We start from the raw sequence: 15,530 nt of genomic DNA, 5'->3' as shown, positions 1-15,530 counted from the left end.
GGGGGATCCTGGGGGTTGCCCTGGTGGCTCCCCAGGGCCTTCCCACAGACTTCGTCCATGAAAGAAGCCCTTTATTCTTCTAGGTGAATAATATCTGTCTAGGAGGTAAGCTATTTTAACACTCATCTAATGACAAGAAGCTTTTTGGCACAATTCTTTAGCCATGTGAGAGGAAGAGAAGAGGGGAAATTGATACTCCATCTGTATTAATAAAAGGTTCAGGTCCAGCAGAGAAGCTAAGTTTTTCCTAGCTGAAGCTGTGAAAAGGGGTCTCAGGAATTCCCCTTCCCCCCAAACTGAAAACCTGTAAGAAGGATATGAAACTGTGTTGCCTCCAGGCTCATCCCTATGGGGCTCAACCTAATCTAGCCCATGCCCATACTTCTCCAATCACTGGGCCTCCCTTAGGAAAAAGATTGGTTAAGGCCACTCAAGTCTAATCAGACTTCTTACTTCTGGACCCAGAGCTTTGATTTCACTAACTGCCTTAGAGTAAACTATACAAATGCCAAAGGACAGTTGCTTCAGTGGTTTGCCCTGGATCAAGCAGCCAGCATTTGTTATCAGTAGGACTTGAACTCTGATCTGCCTGCCTCTGTATCAGCACTATTTGGCAACTCTGAGTCCTGAAACACTTAGAAATTTGGTGGGAGTGGACAGTCCCCTCTCACAACAGAAATAACCAATAAGTTAGTCTGCGATTGAGTAAAATCCCAATCAGCTTAATAAACGTTGACCACATTAATAAATGAATGGATAGCTCTTATTTCCTTTTTTTCAAAGTGCTCTTCTATCCCCTCAATTTTAAACTGAACCCGTATCCTTAAATTCCTTGCCCATGGAGAAAAAAGCTCTCTCGAGTGAGAGCCAATCTGTGTGTTTGCTGTTCGCTGAGGGATTCTCAGCCTTACCAGGAAACTATCCCTGACAGGCCCTCTCAGTCCCAGCGTTCCACCCAGCACAGAACCATGGAACTCCTGTGTACACCGTGCGCTCTAGTAATTTGCATCGATTTTCATCGTCTTCACTGTCTGTGACTGTGGTCTGGATTCTGGGTCTGCTCTCAGCCTTTTTAGACGGGGGATCCTTTATGGAGAGCCTCCACTCTCTCTCATGGTGCTGAAAGTGCCCCAAGAACCGGGCTAGGTCTCAGCCCTTTTTCTCTGTATCTCCCCACTCCTCAAGAACCATCACGAGACACAAAACTAATTAGATGCCAACGGCTCCCCGGGTCATCAAACCAAAAGGAGAGGGGGGGCTAAGACAATGAGTCTAAAAGCTGTGCAGGGCTTCTTCTTTTGATCAAAATGTCTGAACTTGTTGCTTCTACGTAGTGGATGGGTTTAGGGGTTGTCGCTCCACTGATCTCTATCGGTCAGCTGGGTGGCCCTGGTGGATCGAGTGCTAGAGTTGGAATCAGGAAATCCTGAATTCGAATGTCACCTCAGGAACGTATTAGCTGTGCTACCCTGGACAAGTACCTTAAATTCCTTTTTAAGCCTCGGTTTCCTCATCTGTGAAACAAAGATGAGGCTGTTAAGAGACTCAAATGAGATAACATGTGCAAAGCGCTTTGTAAATCTCAGAGCACAACCTGCCTTTTGGAGCACCATCTCCCACTGCCTTCAATCCCCACCCCCCGCTTGCCAACTCCCCTCCCCCGGCCTTTCCCCTACCTCACATTGTCATGTTTCTGGATGTAAATCTTGTGGAACATCATATCTTCCTGCTTGGCATTGATATCCGCTTTCATCTCCATGGCAACATGACGGGGAAGGACAGACAGCAGGAGACGCTCCTGGGGAGAGAAGCAGACAGAGCCATCATTGCTCCGACCACCTGCCTCAAGGCCTGTTTCCCTCCCTGGGACTTCTCCTCTTGGGCACAAGCTAGGCCTCCCTTAACGTGTTTCATCAAAAATCTCATAGTAACCATGATAACAGGACAGGCTCCCTAGTGCTGCACTGTAAGTAGTTCCCACCAGGGGGAGCATGGGAGCCAGAGAGCATCCCTGAGAACTGTTGGGGAGTATATTTTTCTTTTGTTTTGTGTTTTTAAAAAGAACTGGAATTTCACTGATATGGGAAACTTATTTTCCACCGATGAGGATCAGCACCTGCTTCTCCATTCAGCAAGTGCTTAATAAATGTTTGTTGGCTTGAGAGAACCCCGAGTCCTGGGGTCCTGAGATGACTCTGTAAGCGTCACACAAGCAATATGTTTGAGTTAGGATTTGAACTCAGGTCTTCCTGACTCAGTGGCTGGCTCTCTATTATCCACTCTATGCCACACTGACTCAGGAGTACAATTTTGCCTTATTCCTATCAAATTCCCTTTCTGCCAGTTCTCTAAGTCATTCCACCACAGAGTCCAATCAACATTGCCAACAGATTGGGGTGGGGGTAGGGGATCGGTCAGGCTCTACCCAAGTAAGGTTCTATGTCGGTGTTTGTGTGTGTACCCAGTCCCTCCTCCTCCCAACCAATTTTGCTCCATGTGTCTGTTTTTACCCCTAGTTAATTATTCCTATTCCATGATAAATGGTATCTGGTTACTCCTGGTTTCCCATTCTCCTTGGCTCTAACTCTGTCTACGTTGTGACTCTAACTACAAAGCCTACTGATTCCTGTTCTCCATATCCATCAATCCAGGCACAAACTTCTCAGTCCTACTGACTCCAAGCAAATTTTCACACCCATCCAACCCTCCAGGTCTGCCTCTTGCAAAATCCTTCTCTTGTTTCCTCCTTTTTTTCTTAATATTATAGATATAAACCCGAGAGAAGTGATTATTAAATAACCAATTATTAATATCGGGGAAATCTAGAATTTTTTCCCCTCCTCATTTGGAGATTAGGTCAAAGCTTAGTTCTCTGAAGGGCAGGGCAGGATGATGAGATGAAATCTTGGAGGTGTTGCCCCATCCAACTAGAGAAACTTACAAAGAATTTAGTCTAAGATGAATTCCTGGCTCATTGTGTTCTACTCAGACTTGGGTCAGGGTAGATCTTTTGTCTAGAGTGCCCAAGGCTGGGGGTAGTCTGGAAGTAAATGACATAATCAAAGTCACATTCCCATAGCCCCCCATTAGAAAAGGTCCACATTTCATTATAATATTCATTCTTCTTATTAATTGTTAACCAATCAGAGTTGATTGCCATCCTCAGGACACTCATTCTTCCAAGGGCATATAAGCATTGAATGGGTTCCATGAGGGGTCTTTGGCAGTGGAGAGTGTCACTGACCCCTTTTATTAATTATCTGCTGGCATGATTAATAAAATGATTAATTACCCAGAAACTGTGTCTCTTGAACTTTTTATATGTAGCAAAGCTAAAAGAGACCTCGGAAGCTATCCCAGTCCAATCCACTCCTATTTTATAGGTGAGGAAACTGAGCCCAAAGAATTGAATTGCCCAAGGTCACACTGGTAGTAATGGGGGGTAGGGTGGGATTTGAAGCCAGGACCTCTGACTCCAGAGTTAATGTGCTTTCCCACTGGGTCGCTCTCCTTTTCTTGAAGTCTCATCTTTTCTCTTAGCCAGCCCTCCCAAATGAAGCCCAGATCTCTTCCTGGTTATCACATCCATCACTGTTCTGGCCTATAGAAACCATACTTTTTCCCCCTCTACTGATTGAATGGGAGATAAGGGCAGGTTCAGCCTTCTTCTCAAATCTGGGTGGCATCTCCTGCCATCTGCCACCTTTTCCTGCTTCTCATCATTTGAAGTACATGCCACCTGTCTATACTATCCTCTTCAAGTCACTGCTTCTGTCACCTGCCCATCATCTTACACTTGAAGCCCTTTTCTGACATTTCTCTCCCATCTACCCTGAACATCACTGCTGAGCTAATCTTCCTAAGAGGTCTTTTTTATCATGCCATTCCTCAGCTCAAAAACCCTGAATGACTCCCTCTTACCTACCCTATTGATGGGGTGCTAATGATGTACCCTTAAAATGCCCTGGACTTCCCCATACAGCCCAATCTGTGGTGTTCACCTGAGGCATCTGGCTCAGCCCAGCCCACCTGGATTGCTTAATTAGCTTACTTGCCATTTCTAAATCCCATCCTAGGCCCCTTTCTCTGTTACCCCCAGACCACTGAAGGCTACTTGCCACTCCTAGATCCCATCCAGATCTTCCCACAGTCTTTCTGTATAAAAATATCAGTTTCATCCTCATCAAATGCTCAGATTCTTAAAATACGGCCTGCTTGTATTGCCATCACAAATAGCACAGACTCACTAGGAGTTTGGCCCACTTCTATTGGCGTTACAATAAACTCACTACTTGGACTGAAAGAGGGACTGAGTGGTCGAATTCTTTCAAGGCAGACCCCTGCCCTGTACCCTTAGATTTCGGGGTTCCCAGCACCCCTAGATTGCAACACTATCAAATGGAAATTCCTGCCCTACGAATATACCTCTGTGCCTGGCTTATTCCTGTCCCTCCTGGCCACCCATTCAAAACCTTTCCATCCTCCTGCATGAAATCTCCTCTGTCTGCTCCAGTCTTCACTGATAACAATAGTTTTCAAAGAAAACATGCAGAGTTGTAATGAATGGAAGATTGCACATGCAAGGAAATGCCGAAGCCGTGTTCCTAATTCTCAGTTCATCATTAGCAAACTCCTTCGCCTGGCCTTGTGGCTTTCCTTTCTGCCCAGCCCTCTCCACAGCACCTGCTTGGTGAGCTCTCTACCAAAGTCAAAGTGTCACCATGACCTGAAGGGTTGGGGAAGGTGGTTTCGAAGCAACTTGAATCCAGGAGGCTAATGGGGCAAGGAGGAGGAAGGACAGGGGGTGGGACCCTCACAGCAACTCAGCTAGATAAGTACCACTACTGTTCCTCCCATTTTACAGATGAGATAAATTATGGTCCAAGCTCACACAGCTAATAAGTGGCAAAACGCTTGAGCCTGAATCCAGGTATTCAGATCCCAAATTCAAGCCTCTTTGCACCGCATGACCTGCCTCTTCTGAGCTAAGCTAATTATCTTGCTCGGTAAGTGTTCCCTGTGTGCCTACCAACCAACTAGTTTAAGCTCCTTGAGCGATGGAGCCCTGTCACCCACTGGGGCCTAATGAAATTCTAAGCACACAGTAACCACACTTGAAATATCTGGTGGATCTATGAAGCAGCTAGGCCATCATTTTAAGGCAATAAGAGGACTGGAATTGGAAATCAGGAGACCCGGGTTCAAGTCTACTACTCATTAGCTTGTATGAGCAAGGATAAATCACTCCCCCTCTCCCAAACTGTTTCCTCATCTGCAAATGAGAAGATTGAACTAAAATGATCTCTAAGGTCCTTTCTCCCTCTAATATTGCATGACTAAGATCACATAAGCACCATCAATCAACAAGAATTTATTAAGTATTTACTGTGTGCCAGGCATTATGCTAAACGCTTCTTGTTGAGTCTCAGTCATGTCCGAGTCTTTGTGACCCTATTCGGGGTTTTCTTGTAAAGATACTAGAGTGGTTTGCCATTTCCTTCTCCATTTCATTTTACAGACGAGGAAACTGAGGTAAGCAGGGATAAGCAACTTGCCCAGGGTCATACAGCTAGTAAGTGTCTGAAGCCAAATCAAACTCACGAAGATGAGTCTTCCTGACCCCAGGCCCGGCGCTGTGTCTACCGTACCACCTAACTGCCCCTATGCTAAACACTACAAAGACAAAAATGAAATAATCCCAGCCCTCAAGGATCGGGCATTCTACTCAGGCAGAGAAGATGGATGTATATACATTTTTACAAATGTACATGAGGTAGGTTAGGGAGGGAGAGCATTAATATTTGGGGGAAGTGAGAAAGGATTGCAAAAATCAGGATGGGACGTTTGCCTGCTTCTGGGGCTGAGAGCCAGAGCAGTTCTCAGTTCCTCCCATACCAGTGCACCCTGAGGACCCCCAAGGGAAAAGCTCCAAATAAGCATCCACTGCCTTGCACTTACTGTAGTCACTAAATCGTCACCGAACATATGACCCAAGAGGGCAGGGGCAGCTAGGTGACACAGTGGATAGAGTAGTGGCCCTGGAGTCAGGAGGACCTGAGTTCAAATTCGGCCTCAGACACGACACTTGCTTGCTATGTGACCATGGGCAACTCACTTAACCCCAACTGCCTCACAAAAAAATTAAAAATAAAATTAAAAAAACAAAACAGAGGGCCTAGGCATCCCTGGTAAAAGCAGAAGGAAATCAATGTCTTTGTCCAAAAAGTAGAACCTCTTCACCTCTACTCCTTGAGGTCCTGTCTCTCCCTTAGGCAGTGTACGTGGCATAGTGGCCCTACCCAAAAAATCACTGTGGACTGCGTGAGGGGCAGGGGGAGCCTAGCGGAGCTATCCTCACAGCCATAGACCAGAGCAATGAAACTGTAATGGAATTAGGGAAATGCTAAGAGAGGCTAATGTCTGCTCAGGCTCAAACAATGGACTGAAAGATCCAATACCCTGAAAGGCTGATCTGTCCTTGTGGAGTCAAGGGTAAACTGGCATGTAGGGGCCTGGAGAGGGATCTCAGTTTTCTTATAGCTCTTAGTCTGACTCTTTCCGCTGCGGTTTTTTCCATTCTATTTTGTATCATCCTTCCTTGTGTATGTTGAAGGGTGCTGCCTCCATTCACCCGAAAGCTCTTTGTGAGAAGGGGACAATATTGTTTTCCTATTTATATTCTCTGATCTAGCACTGTGTCATACACATAGTAGATGCTTAACAAAGGGCTGTTGCTTTGAATTGAGAAAGAAGAGGAGAGGCACACGGGAAGAGACCAAAGTAGGCTGATCAGTTTGTGAATAGAGGTACCTATTTTATGTACAGTGGACAGAGAGCAGGCCTGGGGTCCAACAAGACTTGGGTTCAAATTCTACCTCTGACACATACTGGCTGTGTGGCACTCTGCCCCTCAATGCTCTAAAAAACTCTCTAACATTATCGGTTGCAGAGGAGGTGCTGACTGCTTTGATAATTTCCTTTGTCGTCTGGGAGTTTATTTTCTTTTTTTTGGCAGGGGGGAAGGCAGGGATATTGGGGTTAAGTGACTTGCCCAAGATCACACAGCTGGTAAGTGTGTCAAGTGTCTGAGGCTAGATTTGAACTCAGGTCCTCCTGACTCCAGGGCCGGTGCTCTACTCAGTGCGCCACCTAGTTGCCCTTCATCTGGGAGTTTATTAATAAAATCAGAGGTCCTGTTCCTATCCTCTCTCCTTATCCCTATTAAAATGGTTACTGTTGCTGTTCAGTCCTGTTTGATTCTTCAGGACCCCATCTGGGATTTTCTTGATAAAGATACTGGAGTGGTTTGCCATTTCCTTCTCCAGCTCATTCTACGGATGAGGAAACTGAAGTAAACAGGGTTAGGTGACTTGCCCAGGATCACACAGCTAAGTGTCTGAGGCTGGATTTGAACTCAGGAAGGTGACTCTTCCTGACTCCAGACTCCGTGGGCTATCCACTGCACCACCTAGCTGCCCTTTCTATTAAAACCACAAACACTTATTCCCAATAAGAGTAAGAGAAGGAAGATAGTCTCTTACCCAGCTCATGGGAGCTGAGCAAGGCTCTGATACAATGCACCAAGAATAGAAGCAAGGCCATTGTCGTCTGGGGGTGTTCCAGGCTGTGTCCACATTCTGTGCGGCATCCTGCATCAAACAATGGACTGTCTTCCCTAGCTCTTCCATTAAACTAAGACCTCCCTGCAGGTAAAGACTGTTCTTTCTCTGATAGTCCTCCCTCTTTGCTCCAAATCCCCCAGCATTTTGTTCAAGGTTTTATATACAAGATGAATCACTGGGAAGGACTGACTGTCCCTGTCCCTCACTCCAACCTCACTCCTTCCTATAGGTCATCAGTCCCTGATAATGAAGAGCACAGGAATCTAAGACTAACCACCTAGGCCCCCTCCTACCACTCCCACCCATTTGTGCACCAGCTGCCCAGGGAAGGGGGTATATGGAGCAGAAGGATTTTGGGGACTCACATTTCTGCATCCAAAGGCCTATTTATTTACAAAAGGGAGGGGAGAAGTCAGGCTGGTGGTGAGGGGGTGGAGAGAGGTCAGGGAAGGAAGGTCAGTGGGTTGAGCTCTCTCTCCAGGGTACTCAAAGAAAAGGATTCACACAGAGTCAGGAATGTCAGTCCCTTTCCATGGAAAACATTCTCATGTCAGCTGGGCCCCAAACCCATGATCAGGGAAACTGAAGCAAAAAGGCTTTGTGTTCAAGGTGAAAAGAAACACAGGAGAGGTAGGCGGGGAGGCTCCCATATACCCAGCTAGCAGTGCTCTGATAGCAGGCCTTCTCATCCCCACCCTGCCGGCAAACGCCTAGAGTAACTCACTCTCCCACCCAAGCACAATGGAGACCGAAAAAGGGAAAGGGGAAAGGGGAGGGGGCAGCTTGAATCAGCAGTGGCTCCCTGGAATGGTGGCTGGTCATTATATTGATTAGAGTTCCTAAGTCTTTCCAAGTTGTTTTTCTTTACAATACTGTTGTTACTATCTAAATTGCTCTCCTGGTTCAGGCTCACCTCGGTCTCCATCAGTTCACACAATGATTCCAGAGGTCTGAGGAAGAAGAATGCTACCTATCTCCTGCAGAGAACATGAAGGACCCAGTGTGCAGAATGACACATACAGGTTTAGACACAGATAATGTGGGAATGTGTTTTGTTGGCTATGCATATCTGTTACAAGAGTTTTCTTCTTCTTTTTCCAGTAAGGGGGGAGGGTAAGGTAGGAGGAAGAAAAAATATATGCTTGTTCTTTGGGGAAAAAAAATTAATAGATTTTTTTCTTAAAAAGAAAGGGGCAGGGGAGGGGATTCATCTCTAGAGCACCTCACCTGCTGCTGGTTTTCCCTCTGTGAGTGTAGCCGAGCCTGGATACATTCCCTTGTCTCCTGGAATGCCTGTCTTTGGGAGACCTCCGCTGGGTAATGGGTACATACTCCCACAATGTTGGTACATGAGAAGATGAGGACATTGGAGACAAGCTGCAATATTGGAAATGGAAATAAACATGTTAGTGTCAATTTGGCGTTTGGTCCATGTAGCCTGAAAAAAAAAAGGGTCATATAACCTCAAATACAGACTGTGCCCAGGTTTTCACCCACAACATTCTATAGCCCATGTTCAAAGTCCTACTCCCTGGGACTCACAGTGTGCCCCAAATCAGAATTCTGTGGCATCCCCAATCAGGGATCAGAGATGCCAAGTATAGCCTGTTTCTTCTTGACTTTCTTCCCTAACTTCATCTGGGTCCAGGTCCTGCTTGTCTTTCCTAAGTTCCAGGGCTGGTCTAATGTTAACAGTCCATAAAGACATAGGGATAATTAAATAATAACTACCAAACATGTACATAAAACAGATTAAATATTTACCTTGGCTACAAATCAAAGGTTGAATTCATTACTGGGGCAGAAAAAGGACAGGCAGGGTATGTGTTTGATGGGGGGTGGAGAAGGGAAGGAATTATACACTTAGAGGACACTGGATGTGTGACTGTGCCCAGTGACTGTGCCCAGTGTATAGTGAGGCTTAGCGAATTCAATCAGACATTGGTGTCAGTTGTTCTATCAAGACATTCATCAGGTTCCTGTTGTTTAGGGAAGCAGTGTCACTCTTGAGTCAGGAGACCTGGGCTCAAAGTCAACTTTGGACACCTGTGTGACCCTAAACAAGTCACTCCATTATGGCTCCCTAGCCTGTCAAATGACAGACTTAGTGTAAATTGCTCCATGGACCCTTTCAGCTCCCTCCCTCCCTCTCTCTCTCTCTCTCTGTCTGACTGTCTCTCTCTCTCTCTCTCTGTCTGACTGTCTCTCTCTCTGTCTCTCTCTCTCTCTCTCCATACTTTATTCAACAAATATTCATTAAGTTGCTGTTATGAAGGGTTGGCTAGATAGAATGTCTAGCCTGGAGACAGGAAGACTCATCTTCCTGAGCTCAGATCTGGCCTCAGACACTTACTGACTATGTGACCCTGGGCAAGTCACTTCACCCTGTCTGCCTCAGTTTCCTCATCTGTAAAATGAGCTGGGGAAGGAAATGGCAAAACACTCCAGGATCTTTGCCAATAAAACCCCAAAAGGGGTCACAAAAGGTCAGATACGACTGCAAAAAGACTGAACGACAACAGCAACAAATGTGTAATGCAGTTTCTTGCTACCACCATAACTGTGTCCAGGGCAGGGATTCTTAACATGATAGATTTCAGGTGTCTGGGAAGGACTGGGATGGAAAAAAATTGCAGCTTTGCTTTCACTAACCTTTGATTTCTTTTGTAATTTATGTTGTGCCTTTAAAAACTTTATTCTGAGAAGGGGTCACTAGGCTTCACCAGTTTGCGCAAGAGGTCCCTGGCATAAAAAGGTTAAGAATTCTTGCTGTAGGAAGTATGTGTATCCCCACTCAATCCTGACCAAGATGTGGGAAAATTCTTTTCTCCCCCAGTTCAGACAAGATTATGTTTATGATTTCTCAAAAGGAAATTTTAGTAGGAAACTAAGTGAGGAAAAAGACCTACCAACACTAAAGCATAGAAGGAAATGAATCTGCAGGTTTTTGATTCAAACTTGAATAGCTAAAGGCCCAAGATCTGCTTGCTGCTGGGGCTTATGAGGTACTTTGTCTCAGGTATATTTCTCCCACATGAACTCTGTCCATGTTAGATGCTAAGCAGAGACCAAAATTAGAAGCAGGAAAATCTGAGTTGCCCCTTCCACGTCTGATGGAATCCTCAGACCCTCACACAAACCGCTCCCAAACTAATGGAATCCTCAATTTCTACCCAGAATCTTCTGTTTTCTCTTTATGTATTATTGGCCACCAAGGTCTTTCTCACTGGAAGTGAGCAGTGTCAAACTTCTGATACAGCCTTACAGGATGATTCTCATCCTTTCCTGGTCCCTGGCAATGGGAACTGTCCGGAAGTGGAATGTGCTGTCTCGAGAGGTGGAGGCTTCCTCATCCTTGAGGTCTTCAAACAAAGGCTAGGTCACCGCTTGTCAGGTAGGTTATACAAGAGATTCTTCTTATATATGGGTTGGACTGTATGGTTGTGAAGATGTCTTCCTGCTCTTAGAATCTGTGAATCTATTATCTCTAGTCCATCTGAATGAAGAAGGTACTTCTCTATCTGCTCCCTCAAAATTTTCCCTTGAGTTTTTAGGTCATCCCACACTGTCCTTGTAAATGTCTCCTTTATCACTCTCCTAGAGGTTTACAATTCCAGATTCCTGACAGCCTACTTACACTTCTGGCTCATTTGATTTGCTCAAACCATATTCACAATGCTGTTAAGACTAGGTTTGTTACTTGTGGCTCTAGGCAGTATTTCAACTTATTTCAATCCTTGAGTTTTCCTATTTTGAGGCCCATCTTCCTTTTTGGACCACCCACTGAATTTCAGTTTCCTGTCCAAGGAATGCCTGCATCCTACTCATTTTGAAAATAAAAATGAAGATTCAGACCTCAAGAGAATGATCAAGCTCAGGTTATCAGCCTGGTTATTTCCAAGCTTCACAGGAAAGGTAGAATGTAAGCAGAGATTTGGAGGGGGGAGGAAGATGGACAGGCAGACAGAGGTGAATAAGGTTATCTAATCTAAGGGAAAAAACATAGAGGTAAATCATCGTATAGAAATGTATGATTTGAGGTGAAGGGCTTAAGTGGGGACTGTTGAGATACATATTTGGAAAAGCAGATTGTGACAAATTTTGAATACTAGGCTAAGAAGTGTGGACTTCATCTTAGAAGCAATAGTGAGCAACTTAAAATTTCTGAGCAGGTCAATGAAAGCAGCATTTTAGGGAGATGGATTTGTCAAAACTTTGAAGAATGGATTACAGCAGGCAGAGACTGAAGGCAAGAAGACCAGTTAGGAAAGAAAGAAAGAAAGAAAGAAAGAAAGAAAGAAAGGAAAAAAGGAAGGAAGAAGGAAGAAAGAAAGAAAAACTCAAAAAAATGGTGATTAAAGTGACTCAAACCAAGAAATGAAAGAATTTCAAGAAAGGGGAGTGGAGCAACATTTTCATATTCAGTAGACTGGTCAAGGAGTTTCACAGATTCAAAGACTTGTTGTCCTTGATTCTGCCCTCTCCTCATAGCCTATTGGTTACCAAGACTTATCGGTCCCACCTCTGCAACATCTGCCACATTTTTTCCATTCACAGGCTCAGTCTGAGGTCAACCTTTTATCACCTCTTACCTGGATTAATGCAATTGACTATGGTTGATTAATTGGTCTCACATTTATCCTTACATATCCCACCTCAGACACTTACTAGCTGTCATTTAACCCCCAAGTGGATATCTCATCTGTAAAATGAGAAAGGTAATGAACATTGATGGCTTCTAAGGTTCTTCCTAACTCTAAATATATAATCATACGATTACATATGATTATATAATCCATCTTCCATACAACTGTCTTAAAACAGATCTGATCTGACCATGTTACTCACCTATTCAAACATCTCTATCCTGACACAACTCTCACATATCATTCCAGTATTATTTCATATTATTCACCTTCATGCAAAATCCCTCAAAGGCAAATTGGCCTGCTGTCTATTCCAAACATATTACATCCCATCACCTACCTCCATAATTTTGTACAAGTAAGTCCCCCCTGTCTGGAATGAACTGTCTTTTCACCTTTGCTTCATAGAATCCTTTAGAAGTACAACTCAGGCACCATCTTCTCTAGCAGGCCTTTCCTGATCCTTAACATCCTGTTGTTACTGCTCTCTCCCCTATGAAATTACTTAGTGTAGGTATAAACTATTTGGGAGTATAACTACCAAGATACAGCTAAGAACTATATGAATTCAACCATGAAACACTCTTTGCAAAAATACAGACATAAATAATTGGAAAAAATTCATGGCTCATGGATAGGTTGGGCCAAAATAATAAAAATGACAATACTATCTAAATTAATTGACTTGACCATACCAAACTACCAAGAAATTATCTTTTAGAGTTAAAAAGAATTATAAAATTCACTTGGAGGAACAAAAGGTCAAGAAATATCAAGGGTAATAATGAAAAAAATGGTAGGAAGGGAGAGGGGTCAATCAGTACCAGATCTTAAATTTTACTACAAAGCAATAACTATTAAAAAGATTTTGCTCTCTTTGGGTATAGGCCTTTGGGTACAGTTTGAAAAAGTGGTTAATCATCAACAAGCATTATTTGTAATGGGGATAAGCTAGATGCATTCCCAATAAGATCAGGGGTGAAACAAGAATGTCCATTATCACCCCTACTATTCAATTTGGTACTAGAAATGTTAGCTGTAGCAATAAGAGAAGAAAAAGAAATTGAAGGAATTAGAATAAGAAAAGAAGAAACTAAATTATCACTTTTTGCAGATGATATGATGATTTATTTAGAGAATCCTAGAGAATCAAGTAAAAAACTGCTTGAAATAATAAACAACTTTAGCAAGGTTGCAGGATATAAAATAAACCCACATAAATCCTCAGCATTCCTATACATTACTAACAAAGCCCAACAGCAAGAGATAGAAAGAGAAATTCCATTCAAAGTTACTGTAGACACTATAAAATATTTGGGAGTCTATCTGCCAAGACAAACCCAGGGCCTATATGAACATAATTATGAAACACTTTTCACGCGAATAAAGTCAGATCTAAATAAATGGAAAAATATCAGTTGCTCATGGTTAGGCCGAGCTAATATAATAAAAATGACAATTTTACCTAAATTAATCTATTCAGTGCCATACCAATTGAACTACCAAAAAATTATTTTACTGAGCTGGACAAAATAATAACAAAATTCATCTGGAAGAACAAGAGGTCTATAATATCTAGGGTATTAATGAAAAGAAATGCTAGAGAAGGAGGCCTAGCCATACCAGATATTAAACTGTACTATAGAGCAGCAGTCATCAAAACTACCTGGTACTGGCTAAGAAACAGAGTTGTAGATCAGTGGAATAGGATAGGAACACAAGATGGAGAAGTCAACAACTATAGCAATCTACTCTTTGATAAACCCAAAGAGGCCAGCTTCTGGGCTAATAATTCACTATTTCACAAAAACTGTTGGGAAAATTGGAAAATGGTAGGGCAGAAACTGGGCATAGACCAATATCTTACACCATATACCAAAATAAAGTCAAAATGGATTCATGATTTAGGAGTAAAGGCTGATACTATAAGTAATTTGGGAGAGCAAGGAATAGTTTACTTATCAGATTTATGGAAAAGAAAAGAATTCATGACCCAACACGAGATAGAGAGCATTACAAAATGCAAAATGGATAATTTTGATTATGTTAAATTGAAATGTTTTTGTACAAAAAAAGCCAATGCAACAAAAATTAGGAGGGAAGCAGAAAATTGGGAGAAAATCTTTACAACTAGTGTCTCTGATAAAGGCTTCATTTCTAAAATATACAGGGAACTAAGCCAAATATATAGGAATACAAGCCATTCCCCAATTGAGAAATGGTCAAAGGATATGAACAGGCAGTTTTCAGAGGAAGAAATTAAAGCTATCTATAGGCATATGAAAAAATGCTCTAAATCACTACTGATTAGAGAAATGCAAATCAAAACAACTCTTAGATACCACATCTCTCCTGTCAGATTGGCTAAAATAACAAAACAGGAAAATGATAAATGCTGGAGAGGGTGTGGGAAAATTGGAACATTGTTACATTGCTGGTGGAGTTGTGAGATAATCCAGCCATTTTGGAGAGTAATTTGGAACTACGCCCAAAGGGCTATAAAAATGTTCATACCCTTTGACCCAGCAATACCACTTCTAGGGCTGTATCCCAAAGAAATCACACAAGCAGGAAAAGGACCCATTTGTACAAAAATATTTATAGCAGCTCTTTTTGTGGTAGCTAAGAATTGGAAATCGAAGGGATGTCCATCAATTGGGGAATAGCTGAACAAGCTGTGGTATATGAAGGTAATGGAGTACTATTGTGCCATAAGAAATGGGGATGATACGGACTTCATAACAATCTGGAAAAACCTACACAACACAATGCTGAGTGAGCGGAGCAGAGCCAGGAGAACATTATACACAACCACAGATATATGGATTCTGTGAGGACCAACCCTGACAAACTTCGCTCTTCTCAGCAACACAAGGTACAAAGACAACTCCAAAGGACTCACGATGGAGAATGCTATCTACATCCAGAGAAAGAATTATGAAGTATGAATGCAGATTGAGGCACACTTCATGCTAGCCTTCCCCCCACCCTTTTTTTTCTTTTTCTCTCTTTTGTTTTTGTTTTTGGGTTGTTGTTTTGTTTTTTGGTCCTGTTTCTTCTTTCGCATGATTCATTTCATTGATCACAGTTCTTCTCCATAACTTGACTAGTGTGTAAATTAGTTCAATGTGAAGTTATACGTGGAAGCTATATGGGATTCCATGCCATCTTGGGGAGGGAGGGGGGAAGGGAGGGAAGAAAATCTGGAACTCAAAATTATGTAGAACCAAATGTTGTAAACTAAAAATAAAATTTAAAAAAA

General features: G+C 43.0%; 1 protein-coding gene across 1 annotated transcript in view; it reads right to left on the bottom strand.

Annotated features, from left to right (window-relative positions):
• Nucleotides 1-15,530, bottom strand: part of ADCY5 (adenylate cyclase 5) — a 265,954-nt gene that overhangs the window by 77,091 nt on the left and 173,333 nt on the right. Inside the window, exons 2-3 of the mRNA XM_036744445.1 lie at nucleotides 8,850-8,999; nucleotides 1,677-1,798 (exon numbers count right to left, since the gene is read on the bottom strand). Of these exons, the coding sequence (XP_036600340.1) occupies nucleotides 1,677-1,798; nucleotides 8,850-8,999 (272 nt within the window). The remainder of the gene's footprint in view (nucleotides 1-1,676; nucleotides 1,799-8,849; nucleotides 9,000-15,530) is intronic.

Source organism: Trichosurus vulpecula, chromosome 2 (genome assembly GCF_011100635.1).
Source record: "Trichosurus vulpecula isolate mTriVul1 chromosome 2, mTriVul1.pri, whole genome shotgun sequence".
NCBI classification, from domain to species: Eukaryota; Metazoa; Chordata; class Mammalia; order Diprotodontia; family Phalangeridae; genus Trichosurus; species Trichosurus vulpecula.
The sequence above is the reverse complement of the archived record's forward strand: the minus strand, read 5'-3'. Positions and strand labels throughout refer to the sequence as shown.